Consider the following 27329-nt stretch of genomic DNA (forward strand, 5'->3'; position numbering starts at 1 on the left):
TTTCGGGCATACCATTTTAATTTTAAACTTTGTTTATAATGCCTTAGCTTTAGTTGCAGTTATTTCAAATACTTTGTCCTGGACCAGTGCTTTCCTGGAATTGTTTAAATCGCTAACCATAGTTCTACCCTGAAAAGTGGCCGCTTAAAATGGCACCTTCTAACAGACCTGTTTCCTGTGTGTATTCAGAATCTGGTCTTCTGAATTCTTTGTCCGATTTTTCAGCTTTTTTTTTATTCCACGTTTCAGCCATGTGACACCAACACAACTGGGAGGAGTCAGTTGAATCCTGTTATTTCTGAGATTTATCAGCTGAATAGTTGATATTCCAGTCTCTTACCTGTGTGTAGCCCTGTTAAAGACAGTGGGCTTGCACAGATTTCTTAGCAGGTTTAATTTCGATTGGAAAACCTTTCATTACCAGAGGAAGGAAGGAAGGAAGATTTGAAGAAAAAAAAAAAAAAAAAAAAAAGAAAACTAACTTGATTTTTCCTTTCCTAAACTGAGTATGCAAGGCTGCTAATTAGGGCGGAATAACATGGTCATTAGTTGCAAATTGAACATGTTTGGTATGGAAATATAACAATAATACATGACTCCCAGGGATGTGATCTTAATCACTTTTCAGAAAGGAACAGGTTATTTACCTGCCAGTCTGTCCATTCAACCAGAAACCATTTTTTGGAGCCTGGTGTATATCAGGCTAACTTATTGCTGTTCAAAAATCTGGCAAAACAGCAGATCTGAATTGTAAGCCTTTCTCTTCTGCATTCATATTCCATCGCTTCATATTTTAAACAGTCTCATAGTTTAAAAATAGAGTGTCATAAGGATTTGGACAATGCTCCAAGCATACAAAGAAAAAGAAAAGTGCAGGTTTCTGCTTTAAAAAAAAATGTAATTGGAATGTACAAGCTCTTTCTTTTCATCTTCTCAGGGGCTGAACTGAATTATTATCTTCTTGGCAGCCAGCTTTTAGCTGGCACACTTCTCCACAATACACTTTTTGAGGAAGTAACTTCAGAGCTTGTCATACAACAAGATGGTCCATATGACTTTTACCAGCATCCTAATATTCAGCAAGTTCGACGGTGCCAGCCTGTACTTGATAACTTCTCTAAAGAAGTATACAGTTTACTGCAGGAGTGGCCTGAACACCCTGCACTCGTGCAGGTGAGAGCATTATAGTAAATTTTCTAAGTAATCAGAGTGAAGATGCAGGTGTCCGTACTGCATCCCACTGTATGTGTTTAGTTAGATTCGGATGTGACTATACAATATGTAATAGTAGCTAGAATGTTTCACAGTGAGAATATCATAATTTCCTTGTAAGTTAGATAATTTTGTAGATTGTTAGCTACCTGAAGCAATATGATTTGCTTGCATAACATCGGTAAATTTGCTCACACAAACACATTTTCTATCTTCAGTTTAACTGTGAAAGTAACATGCTATGTTCTGAGACCGTAAAGCCTCAAAGTTTGTCTCTAACGTGAGACCATGCTTTTTCTTTATTAATTCACTCAGGGTTCCAGGTTTTCCAGAGTAATTTCTACTCATCAAAAAGGGTCTTCTCCTTTCTCTGTCCCTTCACTTTGGTAGATTGTGTGTGAGGATTCCTGTGGAGTTAGTCCATTATATTCACTGAAGATCAGTGCAAAGAGCCATAAGCCTAATGTTGACTGATGCTCTCATTGTTGGGCTGTGTGTGTTATGCTTTTTTGTCTTATGTAATATTGGCTTTCACTGGTCTAAACCCTCAAATGGGGAGGACATTTTAAAACAAAGTTCTCTTTTTTCAAAGAAGGGGCTCACTGATGTCATTTAAATATAGATTATCTCAGACTCACACGTAGCATTAAGGATTTACTGACTATTCTGAGTCAAACTCCATCTGTCACTTACGTCTTCCTTGTTGCAGCTGTTGGTTGTCATGGACAGAATTCGTAGCTTCCCTCTCTCCAGTCCTCTCTCAAAGTTTCTGAATGGCTTAGAGATTCTACTTGCAAAATCACAGGTAAGAGGGGAAAGGAAATCATTTTAATTTCTAAAGTTAATAGCTCGCCTGCAATATAGAAGCACTGGCTATGGCAAGAGACTAAGACCTAGGTGTGGTACCACAATAAAACTAATGTACAGCCTTTTTTTCTTGTGAAATCCAGTGCTGAGCACAAAAACATGTGCCTGCTTTGCTGTGGGGTCATGGAAGGAGAATGTTCTGTCATGCTTAATGCATCTTTCTCTAGTGCGAGTTCTCATGGTCCGTAAAGAGGAATTTCTCTCTTCCAGGACTGGGAGGAGAATGCAAGTCGAGCTTTGTCTTTGCGGAGCCATCTTGATTTGGTCACTCAGTTGATCATCCAGTGGCGTAAACTGGAGTTAAAGTAAGAATTGTTAGTTCCCTACTGTTGATCGTTTCTTTCTCGGGTGCCATGTGTCTGCGTTTCTTAAACTCTTATTTTTAATGCAGTATCTTCAGAAGTAAACCTCATCCTCTATGTGAATCATGTTTTCCTGTTGTTTGTGCCACTATGTTAGTTAGGGCTGGTAAGCAAGGCAATTGACCTGAGTTCCACAGTGCTGTGTTACTGGGGGACTGTGTGGAGTTCATTTGCTTGGCCATTCTGGGGGTGGGGTGATCAGAAATTTTTTTTGCCCTGAGCAGCAGAATACCCAGTCCTGATGCTGGTGGTGGTGGTTCTTCAGATGGTAGTGACAGAGTTGTGAATTTAAGTGGTCACTTGTGCATGTTATATAGTCTTTTACTTACACACTCAGTTTTCTGCTTGGAGGTAGTCCTAAGTTTGGCAGAGAGAAGGAATAACAAATGTTTATCCTACTTTGGAGTCTAAAATATGTAAATAACTATCTTGATTTCACTCTTCCACTTACGTTTCCAGCTGCTGGTCAGTTAGTCTGGACAATGTTATGAAGCGGCACATGGAAAAATCCACAAAGCATTGGTTTGCGATCTATCAGATGATTGAGAAGTACATGCAAGAGCAAACTGAGGGGAACACAGAAGGTAACTGTTGTCCTGCTGTGGATGTAAAATACAGCTCCATCAATTAAGAATGCACAGTTAAGCACTCAGAGGTAAAATACCAGTTTCAAGAGGCGCCCACAGCCTTAATTTCTTCTCCCTTTGGTGAATGTGCCATAATGATGAACCTGGTCACATACAGTTACTCAATTACAATCTGTACATGAATATTTTTTTTCCTGTCACTTTAATATACAGCTCATAGGAACATGTCTTCCTCTCTCTAGTACACAGGCACCTTCCCAGTTCTGCTGCCCCTAAAATGTCTGAATCATGACCAGTTAGAATTTCAGCAATGATTTATCACACTAAGTGGTATTTTTAATCTGGGGGTTTGCTGGAGGGAGCCTTTCTCTGCAGTCACAGAAGGCATGTTGTCTTGCTCGAACTGCAGAGCTCAGAACCTGAGCTCTTTTCTGCCCACCACATATCAGTGATCGGTAACCAAGGTCAGTGAGTAGGCCACATGAATGGCCCTCCTTCCTTTCAGTGGGCCACAGGATTGTTGCAACCAGGATGGTATCTTGGGATAAGGTAGTTTTGCTAACTGTGTTTGCATACCTAGAATTTGTGGTGTGTGCAATTGAACCATAGCAATGCTTTGAATAGATGCAGAGGGAGCGCATGGCACTCGCTGTCAACGTTGTTGTGCAGTCAGCACGTACCTTGCTTTATGTGCCTGTCACCATGCTGGTAGGGAAAAAACTACTTGAACGGAAACCAGCAAAATCTAGCAACCCTGTGTATGGGCAACTGTAATCAGATTATCTCTCAGGCCACACACACAACCCCAGTGGGTTGCAGGTTGCCCCCCACTGTTTTACAAAGTTCCCAGGAGGCCTTTGGCTTTGTACATTTTACAGTTATTTCACCACACAGCATGCACAGCAAACTGTCCTCAGGTGTCCACTTCACTGGCTCAGTGGAAAACAGCTGCACATGCTCAGCACAGAAGGGCGCCCCCTCTGAAAGAGGAACATTTTTCGTGCCAAAATTACTTTTTAAGCTCAGCTCTGGATTCTAGCACAGTTCAAAACAAGGCCTTGTTTTGTTTTGGTTTTTTTTTTTAAATGAAAGAAGTGTTTTCTCCACACCACCAGCCTGTGTACTCTCGATGCTGGTTCCCTTAAACCTCTACTCTGATGCCTAAACGGACCTGAACAATTGGTAATGGTTAGATTGTGAGATAGTCAGGGATGGTTGAGAAGTCTTATTCGTAGAGATGAAACTTTCTAACAAATGATTTGGGCCCACCCAGTTGTGCATGGTGCTGGTTTCTGCAATCATATGATCTGATTGCCACTTTCTCTTCCATTGTTGTAGCTTGTTTCAAAAGCAAGCCTTTTCAGGACAAAGAGTCTCTCCATGGGTTCACACAGTGACTAGCCTGGTAGAGCCCAGCTTCTGATTTGGACTCTGAATACAGATTATAGCAGCCAAATGGCAATGTTCGGTTGCAATTTTCTTTTTTCTTCCTTAAAATCTCACTGTGATCAAACCACAGAAACCAATGAGCAGCTGAATTTAACCGTGGTGGTCCACACACTGCAAGCTTTTATTGAAGGATCCACCTTGGGGGAATTTCATACACGACTTCAAGCACTGTTGGTTTTCCACTGTCACGTCTTGTTAATGCCGCAGGTAGAAGGAAAGGGTGAGTACTTTTTATCATGTGTAGTGGTGCCATAACTTGTCGTTTAGAGTAATAAGCTATCCGTGATTCCAGACACTGGAAAGTGATTACAAGAGTCCACAGGTGCAACATACAGCTCACTTCTTGTAGTAGCTGCTGCCCTGCTTTTCAGTGTTTCTTACAGTGTTGCTGGGTTTCATGTGCCAAAATATATGGCTATGACTCTGTTATTGGTACAGGTTGACCCTCTCTTGTCCAGCACCCTCAGGTCCCGACCAGTGCCAGAGGAGAGAATTTGCCAGACCATGGAAGGTCAATATTGTTTAGTGCATTACCAACACTTCCACTGCTTACTGGGCTCTTAGAAGACGTGTAGGGGTAAATTACAGCTAAATAACAGCACAGACCACTGAGAGCCAGAACTGGTGGCTGTAGACAAACTTTATGGGTAACCATGGGGAATTTTGGCCACGCCCATGATAAGTGGTTGTCTGGCTAGCTAAAAACATGCCAGCTTACGGATGTTGCCGGATGGGAGCATTTTGGATTAGAGAGGTTCAGCCTATAGTGAAGAAAATGTTACCTTTGGAAGAAGCTTCCTGTTACGTCTTTCTCTTCCAGACATGCTGTGCAGCATTCTGTGGAACCTATACAATTATTACAAGCAGTTTGCAGAATGTGTCCAGGCCAGGATCGCTAAGCTTCGCCAGCCAATAGAGAAAGAGCTTAAGGTAAGAATAGGCGCTTCCCTCGCATGATATGCTTAATTGTCTGAAGGAATAGTGAAGCAGATGTCATTGTTTGAATTGTACAGAATAGTTCTTCTGGTTCCTGAAATTGCTACTGAAGCCTTCGTTATGCTCCACCTTCTGTGAAAATAAGCTGTAGGGATGGGTTGGTTGCAGTTTTTATCTAGAGTAATCCGTTCCACTTAACCAGAAAGATTACTGTACAGTAAGGTCTCAGAGTACGCGACCCTGCTCTTACATGTCCGACCCCGATTCCTCTTGTATACCGTGATTTCCAGATTTGCTTAAGTCGCTCCCCCTGCGCCGGCTCAACCTCCCTCAGCTCTGCATGGCCCCAGAGCAGCTCCCCCACAGCTCTACTGACCATGCACACACCCATGCCTGGCTCTGGCTTACCACCACTCTCACATGGCTCCAGCTCATCCCCCAGCAAGGTTTAAACTGCCTGCAAGTGGCTCTGATTCAAGCCACTGCTGCCCCGTGCGGCTCCGGTACAACCCCCCTGGCAGCTCACAAGCCACCCACTCATCCCTCTGCCCCACGTGGCTCGAGTGCAGCCCCCCTGCTGGCTCACAAGCCACCTGCTTGCCTCCCTTCTCCTGCAGCTCCAGTGGAACCCCTGGCTCAAAAGCCACTCACTCGCCCCTCCCCCCCGTGGCTCTGCTGCAAACCCCCCGGCTCACAAGCCGCTCGCTCGCCTCTCCCTCCCCACACGGGTCCACTCCAACCCCCCTCCCGGCTCACAAGCTGCCCACCTGCCTCCCCACCCCCCACGGCTCCAGTGCAACCCCTCGGCTCACGAGCTGCCCGCCCAGCCAGGCACCTGTCCCTGACCCACGCGGCTCCGGTGCAACCCCCTGCCAGTTCACCACCCATACACGGCTCTGGTTCCAGCTCAACTCCCCACCCCCCCTGCAGCCCAGCTCACCACCTGCGCTCAACTCCACCTCTCACCCCCCTGCAGCCCTGACCCTCCCCAGCTGCCACCCCCAGCCCAGGACTTACCTTTCTGCTGCTTCCCTGGCTGCAGAACATGTGTTCTGTCTGGGAAAAAGCTGGACCCCCACTTACGCAAAATCTGGGTTACACGAGGGTTCGTGGAACGGAACCCTCGCACACTCTGAGGCCTTACTGTAGACTAATGATGTTAGAAACACTGAAAAGCAGGGCAGCAGCTATTACAAGAAGAGAGCTGTATGTTGCACCTGTGGCCCTAACCACATTTGTATTACCACAGCACTTACCGCTCAAAGGTCCATATTAGCACAAGATGAATATTTAGCATAACTGCTGAACACCTTGCTGTTTAGGGCTGTCAGCTCATCTTAACTTACCATTTTTTGTGGTTGGCTTTAAAAGCAAATATTGTGCTGTGTTTTAAAGGAATATTTTATTAACTGTTTCTCTTTTCTTCCAGGAATTTGTGAAAATTTCCAAGTGGAGCGATGTCAGCTTCTGGGCTATAAAACAGTCTGTGGAGAAAACACACAGGTAACACAGAAATTTTGGAAGAAAGGGGCCATTTTGGGATTCATTTTGCTAGACTATACATATGCATATATTGTCTTTCTAATCTCTTAATAGCTGGATTCTGTGCTGCACTGAGCTTAAGTCAAGTCACTGGGGTTTTATTTGTACCTGGAAACCTGCTCTCAGAAGATAAATCTTCCAGAGTAACTAATATTCTCATCCAAAAAAACAAGCAGTCCTGAAGCTGCTTAAAGACTAAAAACTTTATGTATTAGGTAATGATCTTTCAAGGGTAAGGCCCATTTCATCAAGTTTTGTTGGTCTTAACCAATGAAAGCTTCATGCCTAATAAATAAATTTGTAGTCTTCAAGGTGCTACAGGACTGCTTTGTTGGTTTGTTTTGTGAAGCTACAAACTAACATGCCTACCCCTCTGAGAGTAAATAATGTTTCTCTGTGGTGATTAGGACCCTGTTTAAATTCATGAAGAAGTTTGAATCTGTTCTGAAGGAGCCCTGTCGACCTTCCCTGGTTGAGAGAGAGAAGGAAGAGGCTCTAGACTGCTTGCAGCGGCAGGAAGAGTCTGAGAACGAGACTAAAGTTCAAAGGTTAAACAACATATTAAGAAAAACTTTGTCTGCTAGAACAGATGTTGCCCAGGTATTGCACTTCTTAGTCTAATTACAAGCAGCATATGTTCCCTGTTCTGATCTGAGTGTTGATTTTGTTTCTGGCTTTCTGCTCAGGTCAGGGCCCAGAACCTGACGTTTGAGTGTTGTCAGAAGTATGTTGTTTGTTTTTTCAGTTGTGCTTTGTGTGATCAAATGTTTGGGGGAGGAGAGGGGGAACGTGGTAAATGTGCTCCTCAGTAAGGCTTTGTCTATGCTACAAAGTGAGCACTGCCAGTGGTTTAACATAGGAGCGTGGCCATGGCAAGAGCAATGGGAGAGAAGTCTCTTAGCTTTCCTCGTAGACTTGCTCCATGAGAGGAATAGGAGTGTGACTCCCAACTCCATAGCCCCAGTTTACACTGACTCTTTGTAGTGCTGTAACTTGCTGTGCTTGGGGAAGGAGGGTGATTTTTTTTCACACTCCTGAGCAAGAAAGCTGCAGCACAAAAAAGTATTAGACCAGGTCCTCCTACATGGCTGTGAGGGCCCCCACCACTTTTAGGGCTCAGAGCTCCAACCCCACCATGCTGGGGTTAAGTGGAAAATGACAGCAAGCTCAACGTCCACAACCTCTGTGACATATTCTTAGCATTAGCTATGATCCTTGTGGAGCTGTCTGTTGATATGGATGCCGGTTTCTTCCATTTTTCTTAGACTGTGCTCTCAGAAAAATGCCATCATGGAGTTATGTTTGATACAGAATCTCTTCAGTGTCGCTTGCCTAAACTGACAAAGCGAATGAAGAGGTTATGTGCAACTCTTATGAAGAAGAACTCATTTCTAGACCTGGTGGAGAGCCTTGACCAGTTCACGGGTGAGTACTGGAACACTAATGATTTTCACATAACTGCCTGACCAAAAATGTCTTCAGAACATTTTCTTAATTATGTATCTTGACCCCTTCCATAATTTATTTATGCATGCTAAGATTCCAAATCTCTCTCTTTTTTACTGTCTCCGGTACAGGTGATATCATTGTCTCTGTTCTTGAACTGCAGAACTTAACAGTTAATCAGGCTGTAGATAAGGAAAAGCAGAAGTCAGAGGTCAAACATATTCTTATGCAGAAACAACGGGCCCTATCCGATCTCTTTAAAAGCCTAACTAAAACAGGTGAGATTAGATTTAAATGTGGCTGAGTTAAAGAATGCAAACTGTAGGAAAGCATACTTTATGTTTAATACACACACATTAAATGATACGTGTTTCTTTCTCCAAATTGAGTCATCAAAGTGTACGCTTTCATGAGCATGAATCAGTACTGAACTGAGCTGGATGTTGTCTGAAGACCATGGATCTGTCCCAGTGAAGCTCCATTACTTAATAAATTTTATCGTTAGTCTATAAGGTGCTGCAGGATTGCTTGCTTTTGTTTTGTTTTGGATGTACGTATCAAAACGTCATGTAGGTCTATATTTTGGTGTCAGTCAGGATTATTAGAACAACCTTTCCATTCATCTCTTCCTGTTGCATTGCATTATATGCAAATTGATCTCTGTTTCATTACTTCTGAGGGGCTTGGCTCATGGCAGGGTTTGGAGCGGGGGAGGCATTTTTCTGGGCATGTTGTGTAAGTAGTTTCCAGAACACCAAGGTCTCTCTTATTTAGATGGCCATACACAAGAATGGCTCTCGGTGGTGTGTGTCATAATAGGTGGACTTTCTGCCTTTGATAGTGATGTGTGATAACCCTGGTGAAAAAGGTACTTTGTACCAGGGTGGGTGGTCAATAGATGTCATGTAGCCAGGTGGTGCTGTCTAGTAACTTGGACACTCAACTGGGCATCACGTGTTCGTTCTGTTTCTGCCCCTGCTGCTGATTCACTGCAATGCTATGGACAGGGGTCTCTGCAACTGAAATAGCAAGAAGAGTCAGTTTTACAAATTCAGTTACAAAATCAATACTTCAAGAGCCACAATTCACATGAATATTGGACAGTCCTTAATAAGTAATGTCAAACCCTACTTTGTCACCCCTATTTTAAGAACAGCGTGTGCACACAATGATTTGTGTCAGTTAGAAAGCTGTTACCCCCATCTCCAGGCTTTACCCACTTCAGCCCCCAAATCCGCCCTCCTATCCCCAAGCTTTACACCCCATTGCACAAACTACCCCTTATCTCCAGGCTTAACCCCCATCACTCCCAAACTGGCCCCCTCTATCCCCAGGCTTAACACCTCTCAGCCCCAAACTAGCACCCCTGCCACCCCCACAATTTACCTGCCTGAGATGACTGCCTCTCCTGCCACTCCCCACTGCAGCTTGGGTGTTTATTTTAAGGGCTGATCAAAGGGGAGCGGCTGATTTCAGCTGGGAGAAGCTGAAAGCCCAGGATGGGGGGGCAGACGCCCTGCAGCGCCCCGAGGCGGGCAGGAGTCACTCTCCTGGATACGCACCCTGTGGGTTCGACACAATTGCGGCAAGCCACGCAGTCCAGTCCCGCCTGTGCTGGTTTGAGTGTGGCGGGAGGCTTGAGCAGCCCTTTGCATTGGACAGGAGCTCCCAGCTGACTGGGATGCAGTGCCCTCTCTCTTCCTCTGACAGCTGTGCAGCTTTCTCCTCCTCTTCCCCAGCACAGCTCTCTCAGGGCAGGCTCGGGCCCCTCCCTCTGCCACCATCCCCCACTTCTGCTCCCCCCACCGCCGCTGCCTTAGCACAGCTCCAGCAGGAGGAAGGCTTTGGCTGCCCCTTTTCCCCCAGCTCTCCTTCCCCCGCACACACTGCACTGGTGGCTCACTGCACTGCCGGCTTCCTCTTCCGGGGCTCTGTGCCCCCGCAGACACCACTTGCAGCTCTGGAATAAAATAAATTAAAAAACCCCAAGCCCATTTTAAGGGCAGTCTTTGTTTAAGTGGCGGCAGCCTCTGGAGCTGTATGTGGAGTCAGCGGCTGCAGCACTCAGAGCCGCAAGTGGCTCTTTAAAGAGCTGCATGCGACTCTGGAGCCACAGGTTGCTGACCCTGGCCATGAACTTTTAACTTTCCCGTGCTTCATGTTTCCTAATCTGTAAGATTTGTAGGCTGATCCTTGCTCATCTTTGTTGAAGCACTGAGATGATACATGAAAAGTACGGTGGGTTTGCTGTTGCAGTTACCTTCTGTTTTGTTTGAGGTTTTGACATATGCTCTTGTGACTTGAGTTCATTTGATGCTATTGTATGATACTCATTTGGCTGTAAAAATTATAGTCACAAGTGCTTTCAAAATACTGTTTAAATTGGCTTGGGTGCAGGCAATATTACACTCAGCCAAGGCTGCGTCTACACATGCCCCCTCTTTTAGGAGGCGGCATGTTAATGAGGCAGTTCAGAAGATACTAATGAGGTAATTATCTAAATATGCAGCACCTATTTAGCATGATAGTGGCCATGCACGATTCGAAAGTGCTGCTTTTGGAATGCATGCTGCCTGTGTGGACAGGGACCTTTGGAAGGTACCCCTTGACTTCGAAAGCCTCTTCTTCCTAAAATCAAATCGGAAGAAGGGGCTTTTGAAGTCGGGGAGTCATTTCGAAAGGCCCCTTTCTACATAGGCGGTGTGCATTCCCAAAGCAGAACCTGTGACTCACGTGTTGCTGCCATTATGCTAATGAGGCTTTTCATATTCTTGTCAGTACCTCATTAACATCTTCAGAACTGCCTCATTAACATGCCTCCTCCTTTGGAGTGGGGGCATGGGTAGATGCAGCCCAAGTTCAAAACAACTGCTAGAATAACAGGGTGATGAATTTCAGAAGCCATCAGGCTGTATCATTGTCTGAAGTTTAATTTGGCACTTCAGTTTGTGCCTTTCACATTCAGGCTTTTTGGTTTTTCTGTCATGTCTTACCCTTCTTCCACTTTCGAATCACCCCTGAGGTTCATGTCTACTTGTCTGCAGTTAGTGCTTTCCTGTGTGCACTATCATTATCTTCTCTATCATGATCTTGAATCATCAACTAAGGTATGGTTGCCTAAAGGACTGTTAGCCTGAGAAATGTCTGAAATCTCTTGTATGTTTTAGTGTAATTGGTACCGACTAGGTCTCATATTGTACATCAAAGTACCAGAGCATGAAGATGCGATATGTGTGGTGCTTAAAAAACGAACAAAACCCTAATATCTTTCTAGGTTTGTCCTATCGGAAAGGTCTTGCTTGGTCTCGTTCAGAAGACCCTCAGGATATGCTTTGCCTGCACCCATTGGATTTACACAGTGCATTAGCCCTAGTCAACTGCACACATGAATTGGACGCCGTGTACGTACTTAGCATTTTATACTTTTGGATTGTTAACTGTCAACATCACTTACAAAATGAATGCATCTGAAATTACTTGTTCTTCTGCCTTATTTTTCAGGTTTTTTAAAATCACTGAATTACTTCTATTTCAAATGTATTTTCAGTAAATGACTAAAAAAATGTTATTCCATGTTATTGCTATTGTAGTAGCACCTCTGGTTCTACTGTAACTAAGAGCACTTGTGCATGGGGGATGGGGGAGACTATCTTTCATTCAAAATGGCAGCAGAAATACCTTTTTAACTTTTTTAAAAGAATGTTTAGGAAACCAGAACAATGGGAATTTATTTTCCGGGTTAAATCAGTGGTCTGTCTAGTCCAGTTTTCTGTCTCCAGCAAATTTTTAAGAAGATGCAAGGTTTCCAAAGCAGGCAGTTTTACTTAAGTTAATCCATGAGGGTTTGTCCCTTCCAAATTTAGGGGTTTGATTATAATTCTTCTTTATGAACAACAAAATAAGGACAAAAAGTTCTGTACTGGAAACTGGACTGTCATTTTAAAAATTACAACTTAGGGTTTCTTTAAATTGTGGGGTGATTTTGGGAAGTGGTGTGAGAATGAGTTACATTACTTCAAGTCTTAATTACAATTGCTACTCAAGATTTTTCAGTAGTTTCAATTTTTTTAGTATGTTTTCCCTTAGAACAGCCACAGAGGAACTGAAAACTTTTGTTTCCTTAGAAGTTCATTCTCTTATTTCGCCCACTTGCAAAAAACTTATTGGCTAAATGCACAGATAAACCCCGCTTCTCTCAGGTTGGTGGTACCAGGCCAGCTGTTAAGTCTTCTAGGATTCTGAAGATGTGTCTCTTTAAAGTCAGACTTTTTCGTACTCTTTCAGGTTGCTAACAGAGATCTCTTCTGTCTGGGATGGATGCCAGAAGTACTTCTATCAATCTCTTGCACGCCACACTAGGCTTCAGACAGCATTATTAGCACCCGCCAAGGTAAAGGAGTAACAGCAAGAAACAGCTGGGAGTGCTTTTTATGTAAATTTTATTTTACTACTTTGAACTTGGAGCTGGGATTTTCTAATACTGAAGAATGGCATGACTTGAGTCTCCCTCACAGAAGATCTGTTTATTAAAATTTGGTTTTGGGACAGCATTCCAATTTAGCACTTTAAAACTATTGCACGACTCTTGTTTTGTGACTATATAATGTTAAAAGAACCCTCAAATATGCTATTTAGTAATCAGTGACCTGTGAGTACAGCATTTTTCATCCCAGATTGCTTATTTATTGTGTTGTAGATATACAGGAAATCCCATTAGCTTCTGAGCTCCCTAGAAAATATTTAATTAGACAAAATCCAAATGATCTATTGTGGACTTTGGCCAGTACAACAGCATTGATGTCTGTATTTTTATGAAAAGTGCTTTGGTATTTATAATGATTAGACTTGATCAGTGCCTCTATTCTGTGCCTCAGGCAGAGGATTGCACCTTAACAGCAAAGTGCCCCTACTTTTAGTATTAAAAGTGGTTTAAAATGGCTTCTGGTAAATCAGCACCACCTTCTTCAGTGCCTGAGACTTTCCAGATATTCTCTCACCCAAGAACTAAGTATGATGCTGTTTCACAGATGACCCTGTTAGATTTCACAGTCCAAGGCAGTGTGATATAATTGAACAGTTGTAGTCATCTTTGCTTCCTCTCCTGTCTGTCTTCAGGAAATTGGACTGGGTAGCATTGACCGATGTAAAGGATTCACTGCACACCTTATGAAGATGCTTATTAAGCAGAGGAGCTCACTCACTGCCTTGACAGAACAGTGGATAATACTGAGGTATCTCACGTTTTATTAGTATAATTCTATTTTAAAATGGTGTAGAGGAGGTTGACTATAAATATTTTAAATTTATGAAAGGGTGGGACATTGCATGGAAAAAGGCATAGATTTCTCGCTTGTTTTTGATTATGTATTTTCCTACATTTGGGCTGTATCTACACTAGCTCCCTACTTTCAAGGGAGCATGGTAAGTAGGGTGTTGGGAGATTATTAATAAAGTGCTGCAGTGCATATGCAGCACTTCATTAAGCTAATCCCGCCCCCCCCCCCCCCCCGGCAACTTTGAAGTGTTAAACTTCAAAGTGCCAGCTTGTGTTTAGCCACGGCTAGCCTGTAGCCATGGCTTGAGGAGTACAGGGACTTGGAAGTTGCCCGGGCACTTCGAAGTACCAGCAGGTTAGTCGCAGCTACACGTGAGCCGGCATTTTGAAGTTTAACACTTCAGAGTTGCCGCAGGGGAGCATTATGCACCGCAGCACTTTGTTGTTAATCTCCCAACACCTTACTTACCACGCTCCCTGCAAAGTAGGGAGCTAGCGTAGACACAGCCTTGGTGTGTCAAAAGGAAAGGAAAGGAATTGTGATTAAATTACATTAGTTCCCCATCTTGGAGCAAAAATCAATTTCAGACCAACATTCTGGACTCTGACATGAATTATGTGTTTAACAGACTAAGGCTACGTCTACACGTGCACCCAACATCGAAATAGGCTATTTCGATGAATAACGTCTACACGTCCTCCAGGGCTGGCAACGTCGATGTTCAACTTCGACGTTGCTCAGCCCAACATCGAAATAGGCACAGCGAGGGAACGTCTACACGTCAAAGTAGCACACATCGAAATAAGGGAGCCAGGCACAGCTGCAGACAGGGTCACGGGGCGGACTCAACAGCAAGTCGCTCCCTTAAAGGGCCCCTCCCAGACACACTTTCATTAAACAGTGCAAGATACACAGAGCCAACAACTAGTTGCAGACCCTGTATATGCAGCACGGACCCCCAGCTGCAGCAGCCAGAAGCCCTGGGCTAAGGGCTGCTGCCCACGGTGACCACAGAGCCCCGCAAGGGCTGGAGAGAGAGTATCTCTCAACCCCCCAGCTGATGGCCGCCATGGAGGACCCCGCTATTTCGATGTTGCGGGACGCGGATCGTCTACACGTCCCTACTTCGATGTTGAACGTCGAAGTAGGGCGCTATTCCCATCCCCTCATGGGGTTAGCGACTTCGACGTCTCGCCGCCTAACGTCGATTTCAACTTCGAAATAGCGCCCAACACGTGTAGACGTGACGGGCGCTATTTCGAAGTTACTGCCGCTACTTCGAAGTAGCGTGCACGTGTAGACGCAGCCTAAGATCTCCACTCTCTGGAATTAAAACATCGAGCACAGTAGTCACAACTGAGCTCAAACCTTTGCAAGCACATTGGAAATTTAGTAACTCAGTAGCCTATCAAAAATTAAAACGTTTAGAAGAAATGAAAAGATATGCATACCTGAAGACCAAAAAAGAATAATGCATATGTATATCTACACACTTTGGCTACGTCTACACGTGAAGCCTACATCGAAATAGCTTATTTCGATGTAGCAACATCGAAATAGGCTATTTCAATGAGTAACGTCTACACGTCCTCCAGGGCTGGCAACGTCGATGTTCAACTTCGACGATGCGCAGCACCACATCGAAATAGGCACTGCGAGGGAACGTCTACACGCCAAAGTAGCACACATCGAAATAAGGGTGCCAGGCACAGCTGCAGACAGGGTCACAGGGCGGACTCAACAGCAAGCCGCTCCCTTAAAGGGCCCCTCCCAGACACAGTTGCACTCAACAACACAAGATACACAGAGCCAACAACTGTTTGCAGACCCTGTGCCTGCAGCATGGATCCCCAGCTGCTGCAGCAGCAGCAGCCAGAGCCCTGGGCTAAGGGCTGCTGCCCACGGTGACCATAGAGCCCCGCAGGGGCTGGAGAGAGAGCGTCTCTCAACCCCTCAGCTGATGGCCGCCATGGCAGACCCCGCTATTTCGAAGTTGCGGGACGCGCAATGACTACACGGTCCCTACTTCGACGTTGAACGTCAAAGTAGGGCGCTATCCCCATCTCCTGATGAGGATAGCGACTTCGACGTCTCGCCGCCTAATGTCGAAGTTAACTTGGAAATAGCGCCCGACGCGTGTAGCCGTGATGGGCGCTATTTCGAAGTTAGTGCCGCTACTTCGAAGTAGCGTGCACGTGTAGACACGGCTTTTGATTGTCAAACACAAGCCATTTGGTCATGGTAGTGCTCTGACTTCAGTTGTTCAACTTGTATCTTAGCTTGTTGAGTTTTTGGGAAAATGAGTAGCTAGAAAGTGGCTGACATACAGGATTCTAAGTGAAAATATGGAAACCTCAGAGTATAAAAAGTAGAATCTTAAATAATTGGATGTTAAGTTTGTGGGGGTTTGCAGCTCTTAGGCTGAGAAAAAATGATCACCAGAGAAATCCCTTTACTTCTGGATATTTCTTCCAGTGTCAGTCACTTCTGGATGACTTACTGATATCCCTGTCATCTTTCCTGTCTTGCTTATGCACCCACAAATTCTTACTATAGCACTTCATGTTGTTGCATTAGGGACTGTTCTCTTAGGGCTTTGCACGAATCTGGATCTGAGTTAGAGATTTTTGTGATACTGCAGTATAGATATTTATTGGTGATTTTCTGTACTTCATGTAATTTGAAATTTGTAACTTGAAATTTGACAGAATCATGTGATCCTATATCAAGAGCACTCTCTACCATACATCATTTGGAATAGTGGAAGAACGTGATGATTGAATGTAGGCCAGGGAATCTATTAATCCAATGCATTTTTAGTAAACCTATTTTTTTTGATGATGCAGATCCTAAGAAACTCATGCACAGGATGGAGTGGGAGGGAGATCAATTATGTGAAGTTTTCATTTTCTAGTTTCCAAGAAGTTATAGTAAATTGATCAGAAATTGTAATAAAATAATTAAAAATATCCTAAATGTACTTTAATACAAGTTGTATGCATCTGGATAGGAAAAGTGATAATGTGATAACAATGTTTTACGTTCTTGTTTTTAAGATTCTTCTTTGAGGAAATGCGATATAATATTTGAATGCCAACAGTCTTTTTAACCTTTCTTCTTATATGACCCTTCTAAACAGGAATCTCCTGAGTTGTGTACAGGAGATTGATTCCAGGATGAATGTTACTAAAGAATACAATGTAGCTTTTCCTCCTCAAGACAGTGTTCAGCATTGGACTGACAGATTGCAACATCTTGCCATGCAATGTGTGATGGTCCTTGAGCAGCTATCTTGGTTTGTACAGTGCTGCCCAAGAGAAGAGCCTTTAAATTGTAGCCATGAAGTAAGGGCAGATATGAAAACAAACATTCTCCAGTGTGAAGGAACTGAACAGAATGTGGGAAATGCCCACATGGAAATACCTGATCTAATCCTTTCAGAGCTAAAATACCTATCTCCAGTAGCTGCAGAACTACTGCCATCTGGATGCAGGATGAGAAAAGAGGATGAGCTGTGGCAGGAGTTATCTACAAAAGTGACTGAGATGCTTGCAGAAATTAAGGCTGTGAAAGCAGATGTAGACAGAATAAGACAACAGTCTTGTGAGACCTTATTTTATTCCTGGTGAGTTGTTTGCATGCAGAGAATCAAAACACTGTCAGTCTGGAATTCATAAAATATAACAACAAATCCATGAAGTAAATTAAAAGCTTGCTAATATTGCTGTGTTTTGAAGTATTATGTTTTTCCTGCTCACTTTTAACCTTAAACTTAGAAATATTTGGGATGGTGGCTGTCCTTTCTTGATTTTGCTGAAATACTTATGGGTAATCTCAGGTAGAAACTGGGACAGCCCGTATCCTTCACTGAAAAAAGCAGGCTTTGATTTCCTCTCCTAAGTGTTTTTGCAGTGTTTTAATTAAATAATTTTATTAACAAAAACTACAAGCAGTCCTGTGGCACCTTGGAGACTAACAAATTTATTAGGTCAAGAGCTTTCGTGGGTAAAACCCACTTCTTCAGGTGAATGGAGTGGAAAAACAGAATCCAGCATTTATATAGTGGAGGGTGAGAGGGAAGAAGGTTTTAGAAAAAAGGGTGCTGGTCATTAGTGGGACCTGTTAATGAAGCAGGTCAAGTAGGATTTGTCCCATTCCTGCAAATCTCAAATGCGGGTAAATTGCCCTGGTAATGCATAACATAACTGATGTCTTTGTTTAGGCCCAAATTTGTAAATGAATTGTAATTCAGATGTCTCCCTCTGTAATCTTGTTGTAAAACTGCTTTGTAGAAGAATGTATTGAATGTCCAGGGAGGTAAAAGTGTTCACCTAAAGGTTTATGTGTATTCCAGTTTCTGATGTCAGTTTGTCACATGCATCCTTTGGTGCAGAGACTGTCTAGTGTGTCCTATCTACAAGGCAGAGGGGCATAGCTGGCACATGATGGCATATATCACATTAGTGGATCTGCAGGTGTATGAGCACCTGATGGTGCAGCTGATGTGGTAGGTCCTGTGATGGTGTCACTTGTTTAAATATGTGGACAGAGTTGGCAACAGGGTTTGTTGCAAAGGTAGATTCCTGGGTTAGTGTTTCAGTGGTATGGTGTGTGGCTGCTGGTGGGTATTTTCTTGAGATTGAGCCATCTGTCTAGCGGGGGAGGTGAGGGGAGGAATGGCCTGTCACTCAGGGTCTGTGAAAGCGAGGGGATTGTGTTCTAGGGTAGGTGGTCAATGATGCATAGGAGGAATTTAAGCCAGTAGCTATAGGTGACGACCAATGGTCTTCCATTATTTTCTTTGTTGGGTGTGTCAACAGAGATCTTAGCTATCCTACATATTACAAGGGCAGTTTCCCTACCTTTGATATTCACAGTAATGGGACACATCCTATTTAATTTGACTCATTAACTAGTCCTACTAGTGACAGGTAACCCTGTTTGGTTTTTTTTTTTTTTTTGTTTTTTTTTTTTTTTTTTTTTTTTTCCCCTCCTCCTTCCAGTTTCTCTTCTCCCCTGCCCCACTCTATAAACCCTGGATTCTTTTTTTCCACTCTGTTCATCTGAGGAAATTGATTTAGCTCACAAAGGCTGATGACCTAATAAATGTGCTAGGTGCCATAGGACCGTTCACTATTTGTGAAGCTGCTACAGACTAACACGGCACCCACTTTGAGACTATTTAACAAAAATAAATTCTTGTGAATAATCCAATCCAAAATTCCTTGCTGTCTGCTGTTCAGCATTTATCTCTGATCTCCAGTGATAATATCCTACTGGTTTTCCTGTTACTTCTATAGTGATAGGTTAGACAATGTATGAATGTCTAATGAATAAAATATACATGTAGAATTTTTTTAAACCCACCACAACCTCAAGCTTTTTCTAATGCATCATAAAGAAGCAAAACATAATTTCTTTCCTCTTTAAGTAAACCATATATTCTATGGCTGGCATCAGTGTTTGTTTCTGTGACTTTTATTCCATTACAAAATAAAGGCATCTCCAGGCATACTTATAAATGTGTGTTTCTTTAAATATTATGTCATTTCTGTCGTCTTACAGGAAAGATTTTGAAGTTTGCAGTTCAGGACTGAGTTATTTGTTGAAAGTCTCAACTCAGTTGCAGAGCATAGAGTCCTTATATATTCTTCAAGGGATGGAAAATAGGCAGCCTACAAAGGAGATGGCATTAATCAAGAGCCTAGAATACATTCAAGGGGAAGTTAATAAAGCTGCTTCAGACTTTGCTGCCTGGAAGACCCAGCTTCTCAGTTTGACATCAGACTGTGATGGTAAGGGCTGCTCTACTCCATGAAATTTTAATGACATTTTGGAACATCTGAGTTGAAATGTGCCTTTGGTACAGTAAAACTTGTTTGTTCTAGTCTGAACTTTCTGTCCCTTGCGAAGTCATCACACAAGTTCTGTGGTCTATGGTGTCTGCTTAATTTTGTAGCTGTACTTCAGGATTAAGAAAACGACTTTGGTAGGGGAGTGGGGTAGGAGGAAACTTGCACAGTACTTGTCTGCACCGTAATTCTGTGCACGCAGATATTCACCCTTCTTGTGAGAGAAAATTAATGCACTGTTTGTTGGCTGTTTTCCATGAGTTTGCATTGTGCAAGTATAATTTAAGCCAAAGAATTGTCAATTTCTTGTATGCTCTTTAAGAACATCTCCTTTAATGATGAGCAAACTGTCCATGTTTCATTCTGTCTCACGCCTGAAAAGTTTGAATGCTTTTCTAAACATTTTTAGGCTCTCTGCTACCCAGTCCTGTGCTACTTTTTTTTTTTTTTTTTTTTTTTTTTTTTTTTTTTTTTAAATCATTCCTGTCTTTGTGGCATCTGTCACTTCTAGCAGTCTCTCTGGTTGTTCCCAGCAGAGTCCTTTTAAATGTCTCATGCTTTTGGACTCTCCCAGTCACTGTGCGTTGGACACCAAAGTCTTAACCAAGATATTTGAGTTGGAATGAATGTAACTCTCTAGCGTGACATAGATGCCAGTCGGTATGTTATGTCGAGTGATGTTTGCTGCATATCAGGAAAATTCAATGACAACTAATGGTGTTTTGTATATTCCTGTGTTAAGCTGGCAATTTGGTCCCAAAAGGGAACCAAGAATCAGAGGATGAGTTTGTAGAGCATTTCTCGGACCAAGTAGAAACTGCCATCCATGTTGTCCTATATGCCATCCAGTGTTTAACGGAGAGAAAACAGGAAGAAGGAAAGGAAGAAAAATCCCTGGAGGAAGATGGTAAGTCTGTGAATTTGTTATCCAAGATTACAACTTGTGTGTAAGCAGCATCTCTCACTGACTATAACAAATTTCATGTTAATTGGAGCTCTCTGTGTGGCTTGACAGAGATTTGTGGGTTTCTGGCTTTTGAGATTCTAGAGACTGGTTTTGGTAATTTTGTATCTCTGTATTTCTGTCAAAGAAGAGGAGGCCTCAGCTGATGGACTCAAGTCAGGGCTTTTAACTAAGCTCTTGGATGAAGACCTGTGTGCTGATGTGAGTTCTCTGCATGTGCAGAAAATAATTTCAGCCATTTCCGAACTCCTGGAAAGACTGAAATCTTATGGAGAGGATTGCACAGCAGACAGACACAAGGTGAAATCATTCTTCCCTTTCTTTTTGTATTGTGGTCCCTAAGGGAGGAAGATTTGAATCTGGGCTCATAAATGTTCACTGTCTGTGACTCACCACCCACTCCACCTGGATTTATTCTTAGAATTGAAAAGAAGTGTGAAAAAAACAGGGTGGATCAGTGTGTACTGTAGAACTTCCATTGCATGGTGGACTGGCATGGGATAGATATAAGTATCAGCTTGCCACCAGCTAACTGCTTGTTGACAAGCCCATGCTTTTTATATGGGAGGAAAGGTGTAGATTGTGAAATGTGAAAGATAGAAATAGCACTAGAAACTGAAGGAATTGAAGTAAAATATATATAAATTGTATATGAAAAACATTTTCATGTATTTTTTCCCTACGCTTAAAATTGAGTTCTTTAATACAAAATGAGGCGGCACGTAAGTTCACACAGTTATTTCTTAAGACTGGATAGTTACGATGCATTTTTTTCTGGGTGAAACATTTCTGAAAGACACACATTAAACTAAACCAGGTGTATGATGCAGACACGTTAGTTAGTCAAGGGAGCTCATGATTTAAGAACCCACATTTTTCAGTATTGTTATCCTGTCTAACGACTCATTTTACTGTGTGTGGAGTTATATGACTGGAAGGTCTTTTTCTGTTGTCTTTAATCTGCAGTTCTTCAATCAATCTTGCTATTTGCTAGTGCGCCTAATGCCCATGCTGTACAAGTATTCAGATCTTATCCTGTTCTACCTCATTGTTTCCTTGGCATCTCACAGAAGTACTGGGAAATTGCTTTCTGTTCTAACAAGTATATTTACGGACCTCACCTTAAATGTAAGAACTTTTACAAACAGTATTAGATTGTCTACATTATTGATGATTAATGCTAATATCAAAGGCCTACAGTGGTTTAAATGTAAATATACACATTGTGTAAGTACAGTTTGAATTAACTTATAAATGTTTTAAAATTTGCTTTTGCCATCTTCCCCCACCCCCCATTGATTTTTCTGGTTCATTTCTTGTTTGCATGTAGAAGCACCATGGTATAGTAATGACGTGCAGTCAGGAATGGGAAACAATATGTGAAATTAAGATTTTGAGTGTTTTAGTCCCCCCTCCCCCTACTTTTCATTGGTGGTAAAACAATTGATTTTCCACTCAGGATTATTCAAATTTGCACAAATATACATTTCTAGGAAGAAATGTTATAGGGACAGTATAAAAAATAGGTGTCAAAGTACAGCACTTTTTTCCTAATTATGGATTAAAAGGCTCCTTTATTCTTTCCTGTCCTTTATCTTGTCAGCCGTGTTCCCTGTCAGCTGAGCACTTGGGCGGCCATCCAGTTGATTGGCAGAGTGCCCACAGCCACTCTCAGCGTGCAGCATGTGTTGCTATTGGTGGTGCACATAACAAAATGTATTCTGCCCACGGATGGAAAAAAATTAGAAGAAACACTGCTAGTCAGTACTAATTTTTGGCTATTTATTTATAAACACGCTTCTCTTTTGTAGGGATTTTGTCTGCCAAAAGAATTAATGGAGGAGGCAGCAGGAGAGGGAGCAACAGAATTCCATGATTACGAAGGAGGTGGTATTGGAGACGGGGAAGGCAAAAAGGACGTGAGTGACAAAATAGAAAATGAAGACCAGGTATGTGTGTGTGGTTTGGTTCAAAGGACGACTAGAAACAAATTGCTGCTGCTTTATTTGAAATCAAAATATATTTTGAGGATTAGCATGAGCTGCAGCAAACCATATTTGTAGAGTACCTCATGTGTTACCATGAGTGGAATTTGTACACTTGATCTTTCAGAGTAAGTAGATTTATTCTTCTAGGCTACACTGGACTGAGGTTCAACATTTACGGAGCATTCTTAGCTGCTGTAAATTGCTGAGCACTGCAGAATCATTTTGATTAGCTTCAAGTTAATTTTTAGACCATTTCTACCAATGAAAAAAGAAACCAGAAATGTTCAGACCTTCAGTCCTCCTAAATGTTATACGTCAGCCGGCGTTCCCTGTAAGCTGATTGGTTTGACAGCTGCCCAGAAGCAATTCTAATGCCACCCAGCTGATTAGCAGAGCACCCCCAGCCAGTCCTTGGTGCACATAGCAAAATTTACTCCACACATGGATAGAAAAAATTAGAGGGAACATTGGCATCAGCCCATCCGCTGCCACAGTCCTGGTGTGTCTCAGAATATGTGGTTTGGAACACAAGACTTGGGCTACATCCCCTGCAGACATCGTAGGCATTGGTCTAGTCCCTGGACAGACATCACCTGGAAAAATATCTTAGAATCATAGGGCTGGAAGGGACTTCAGGAGGTCATCTAGTCCAGCCCCCTGTTTTCAGCAGGTTTAAGCCCAATTAAGTCGTCCCATCCAGGACCTTGTCAAGCCTGGAATTAAAAATCTGTCCGGGTGGAGAATCCACCACCTCTCTAGGCAACACATTCCAGTGCTTCACCACCCTCCTGGTGAAGTAGTTTTTCCCAATATCCAACTTACACCTCTCCCTCTGTAACTGTAGACTATTGTTCCTTGTTCTGCCATCTGTCACCACTGAGAACAGTTTCTCTCCATCATCTTTAGAGTTCCCGTTCAGGAAGCTGAAGGCTGCTATTAAATCACCCCCCAGTCTTCTCTTCTGTGAACTAAACAAGCCCAAATCCCTCAGCCTCTCCTCATAGGTCATGTGCTCCAGCCCCTTAATCACTTTTATTGCCCTCTGCTGAACCTGCTACAGCAAATCCACATCCTTTTTATACTGGAGGGAGGCCCCAAAACTGGGTGCAGTATTCCAGATGTGGCCTCACCAGTGCTGAACAGAGGGGAACAACTACTTCTCTCGATCTGCTCGCAGTGCTCCTCCTAATGAACCCTAATATGTCGTTTAGCCTTCTTGGCTACAAGGGCACACTGCTTACTCATATCTAGCGTTTCATCCACCATAACCTCTAGGTCCCTTTCTGCTATACTCACTGCATTTGCCTTTTTCCAGTCATCCAAGATCTCTTCCTATCTCCAAGAGCCTTCAAAGGTAATGGCCAAAGGCTCAGCAATGACATCTTCCAATTCCTTCAGTACCCTTGGGTGCATTAAATCCAGACCCTTAGATTTGTGTGCATCTAATTTTTCTAGGTAGCTCTGAACTCATTCCTTCCCCACTGATGGCTGCTGTCCACCTTCCCATACTGCCTTGTCTAGCACTATAGTGTTAGGAGGTGTCCTTGCCCATGAAGACTGAGGCAAAAAAGGCATTGAGTACTTCAGCTTTTCTTACATCATCCATCAGTAGGTTACCTCTCTCATCCAGTAACGGCCCCACACCTTCCCTGATAATCCTTCTATTGTTAACATGCCTGTAGAAACCCTTCTCGTTACCCTTCATATCCCTTGCCAGCTGCAGTTCCAGTTGTGGTTTCGCTTTCCTGATTACTCCCTGGCATTCTCCAGCCGTATATTTATCCTTCTCCTGAGTCAACTGTCCACATTTCTGTTCCTTACATGTACCCTTTTTGAGTTTAAGATGACCAAGGAGTTCCCTGTTAAGCCAAGTTGGTTGCCTACCATATTTGCATTTCTTACTATGCAGCAGGATGGCTTGTTTCTGTGTCTTCAGTAAGACTTCTGTAAAATACTGCCGTTTCTCTTGAACTCTTTTCCACTTCACTTCGTTTCCAAAGGGATCCTGCTCATCGGTTCTCTCAGGGAGTCGGAGTCTGCTCTTTTGAAATCAAGAGTCTGTATTTTATTGCTCACCTTTCTTCCTTTTGTCAGGATCCTGAAATCTACGATCTCATGGCCACTGCAGCCCAGGTTTCCACCCACTTCTATTTCTCCTACTAGCTCTTCCCTGTTTGTGAGCAGCAGGTTAAGTTGTGCACAGTCCCTTGTCGGTTCCTTCAGCGATTGTACCAAGAAGTTATCTCCAGCATTCTCCAAGAACTTCCTGGATTGTCTGTGTGCTGCTGGATTGGTCTCCCAATAAATGTCCAGATGATTTAAGTCTCCCATGAGAACCAGGGCGTGTGATCTAGAAGCTGCACTTAGCTGTCTGAAGAAGTCCTCATCTACTTCATCTTCCTGATCTGGCGGGCTATAGCAGACACCAACTACAACATCACCTCTGTTGTTTCCACCTCTTAGCTTAACTCAAAGACAATCAACTGTTTTTTCTCACTCCTTGTACTGGACCTCTGAGCTAACACACTGCTCCCTCACATAGAGCGCAACTCCTCCTCCTTTTCTCCCCTGTCTGTCCTTCCTAACCAGTGTATACCCTTCCATGACCATTATCTAGTTATGTGAATCATCTCACCAAGTCTCCGTTGTTCCAGCCACCTCACTCCCACTGCAGGTACTCCTCTCCCTGCAGTGGTGGTTCAACCTGATACTGTTGTTGACAAGTGTGCTGTTTGTGAATCCATAGCCCACAGTCTTCCTGATTTTTGGATGCATCCTATCTCATTTGGCCTCCAAGTTCTTCTGTGTCAACAGGCAAGGATTGGAGGGGTAGCCGTGTTAGTCTGGATCTGTAACAACAACAAAGGGTCCTGTGGCACCTTCTAGACTAACAGAAAAGTTTTGAGCATGAGCTTTCGTGAGCACAGACTCACTTCATCAGATGCTGGTCTTGGAAATCTGCAAGGCCAGGTATAAATAAGCAAATCCTAATCAGCAACTATACACCACACCACAGTCACTCTAACTCAGGGACCCATCCATGCAACAAACCTCGTTGCCAGCTCTGCCCACATATCGACACCAGCAACACCATTACAGGACCTAGCCAGATCGGCCACACCATTGTGGGTTCATTCAGCTGCACATCTATCAATATAATTTATGCCATCATGTGCCAGCAATGCCCCTCTGCTATATACATCAGACAAAATGGACAGTCTCTACGTAAAACAATAAACGCACACAAATCAGATATCAGAAATGGCAATATACAAAAACCCGTAGGAGAGCACTTCAATCTCCCAGGCCACACAGTAGCAGACTTAAAAGTAGCTATCCTACAGCAAAGAAATTCCAGGACCAGACTCCAAAGAGAAATTTCTGAGCTACAATTCATCTGCAAATTTGACGTCCTCTGCTCAGGCTTAAACAAAGACTGTGAATTGCTGGCTAAATACAAAAGCAGCTTCCCCTCCCTTGGTGTTCACACCTCCAGGTCAACTGCTGGTAGTAAGCCTCACCCTTGGTGACTGAGCTAACCTTGTTATCCCCACCCTTACTCTGGCTTATTTATACCTGGCCCTGCAGATTTCCAGGACCAGCATCTGATGAAGTGAATCTGTGCTCATGAAAGCTCATGCTCAGAACTTTTCTGTTAGTCTATAAGGTGCCACAGGACCCTTCATTGCTGCAACAGCCAAGGAGGAGCTCAATCATCAGCCCTTTGTCAGGAAGCACTTGTGAACATGTGTGGGACTAGTATGCAGCATGCTATCCACCTGGAAGCCTCATACCTCCCTGACATCCAGAGCACGCTGGTGGCATACCTGAGCAGGGCATTCCGCTCTCTCCATGAGTGGTCCCTTCACTTAGAGGTCATCAGGATGTTCTTTCAGAAGTGGGGAATTTCCCAGTTCAACCTGTTCACCACTAGAGAAAAGCAGAAAATGTTCTGCTCCCTGCAAGGTCTCAACAGAAGATTGCTCTCTGATGGCTTCCTTTTGTCATCATCCAGCCACCTGTTATAAGCCCTTCCGCCAGTTCCCTCCAACCTGCGAGGCCCTCTTGAAGATCCAGAGGGCTAAGGCACAAGTCACTGTGATCACCCTGACTTGGCTGTACCGGCATTAGTTTGGCACGCCCATGGACTTTGTGGTGGCAGCCCTTTGGTCATGTCCTAGCTGTCCGGACCTGCTCTCTCAGGATCACAGATGATTACTACATCTGAGCCTTGCCTCTCTTTGCTTGACAGCTTCGTTGTTGAAAGGTTGAATCCTGAGGAGCAAGCCTGCTCTAGTCAGGAGTGGCAGATCCTCTTGTAAAGTGGAAAGTCTTCCACGAGGGCAGTGTACCTGGCAAAATGGAATTGCTTCTCTTGCTGGATGTTGGAATGGGATCTCTCTCTGATTTAGTCATCTCTACAACCCATCCTTGATTACCTGCTTCTCTTAAAGTACCAGGTCCTTGTGTGTTCATTGATCAAGGTACACATAGCAGGCATATCAGCTTCCTTTCCAGGGTAGAGCAGTAGTCTTGTATGAGATGATGATTATTAAAGGCCTTGAGGGGTACCTGCCGGTTTGAGACCCAGTTTCCACAGTGGGATCTCAACTTAGTCTTCTCCAGACTCACTGCCTTTACCTTCAAGCCTCCAGCTTCCTGCTCCCTTTTCACATTTGTCTTGGAAGGTTGTGTTCATTTGTAGCTATTACCTCGGTCTCTGGGATTAAAGCCCCTCACATTAAACTCCCCCCAACCCCTGCAGTGTTCTACCATCACCAGGTCCAACTGTCCCCATCCAGCCTTCCAGCTCCCAAAGTGGTATCAAAGTTCCACGTCAACCAGGAC

At 43.5% G+C, this 27329-nt stretch overlaps 1 protein-coding gene across 2 annotated transcripts in view; it reads left to right on the forward strand.

The window, feature by feature from the left end:
• MDN1 (midasin AAA ATPase 1) overlaps positions 1 to 27329 on the forward strand; it is a 165535-nt gene that overhangs the window by 113282 nt on the left and 24924 nt on the right. The window contains exons 66-84 of one of the 2 annotated variants that reach the window (XM_074990884.1): positions 938 to 1173; positions 1922 to 2017; positions 2290 to 2384; positions 2901 to 3025; positions 4548 to 4697; positions 5298 to 5407; positions 6843 to 6916; positions 7363 to 7555; positions 8221 to 8380; positions 8533 to 8679; positions 11676 to 11802; positions 12686 to 12791; positions 13517 to 13632; positions 16817 to 17302; positions 19243 to 19472; positions 20272 to 20436; positions 20621 to 20793; positions 21460 to 21621; positions 22305 to 22442. In XM_074990884.1, the coding sequence (XP_074846985.1) occupies positions 938 to 1173; positions 1922 to 2017; positions 2290 to 2384; positions 2901 to 3025; positions 4548 to 4697; positions 5298 to 5407; positions 6843 to 6916; positions 7363 to 7555; positions 8221 to 8380; positions 8533 to 8679; positions 11676 to 11802; positions 12686 to 12791; positions 13517 to 13632; positions 16817 to 17302; positions 19243 to 19472; positions 20272 to 20436; positions 20621 to 20793; positions 21460 to 21621; positions 22305 to 22442 (3089 nt within the window). The remainder of the gene's footprint in view (positions 1 to 937; positions 1174 to 1921; positions 2018 to 2289; positions 2385 to 2900; positions 3026 to 4547; positions 4698 to 5297; positions 5408 to 6842; positions 6917 to 7362; positions 7556 to 8220; positions 8381 to 8532; positions 8680 to 11675; positions 11803 to 12685; positions 12792 to 13516; positions 13633 to 16816; positions 17303 to 19242; positions 19473 to 20271; positions 20437 to 20620; positions 20794 to 21459; positions 21622 to 22304; positions 22443 to 27329) is intronic. The other variant, XM_074990885.1, reaches the window with a different exon arrangement.

The sequence above is a fragment of the Carettochelys insculpta genome, chromosome 3 (genome assembly GCF_033958435.1).
Source record: "Carettochelys insculpta isolate YL-2023 chromosome 3, ASM3395843v1, whole genome shotgun sequence".
Taxonomy (NCBI): Eukaryota; Metazoa; Chordata; order Testudines; family Carettochelyidae; genus Carettochelys; species Carettochelys insculpta.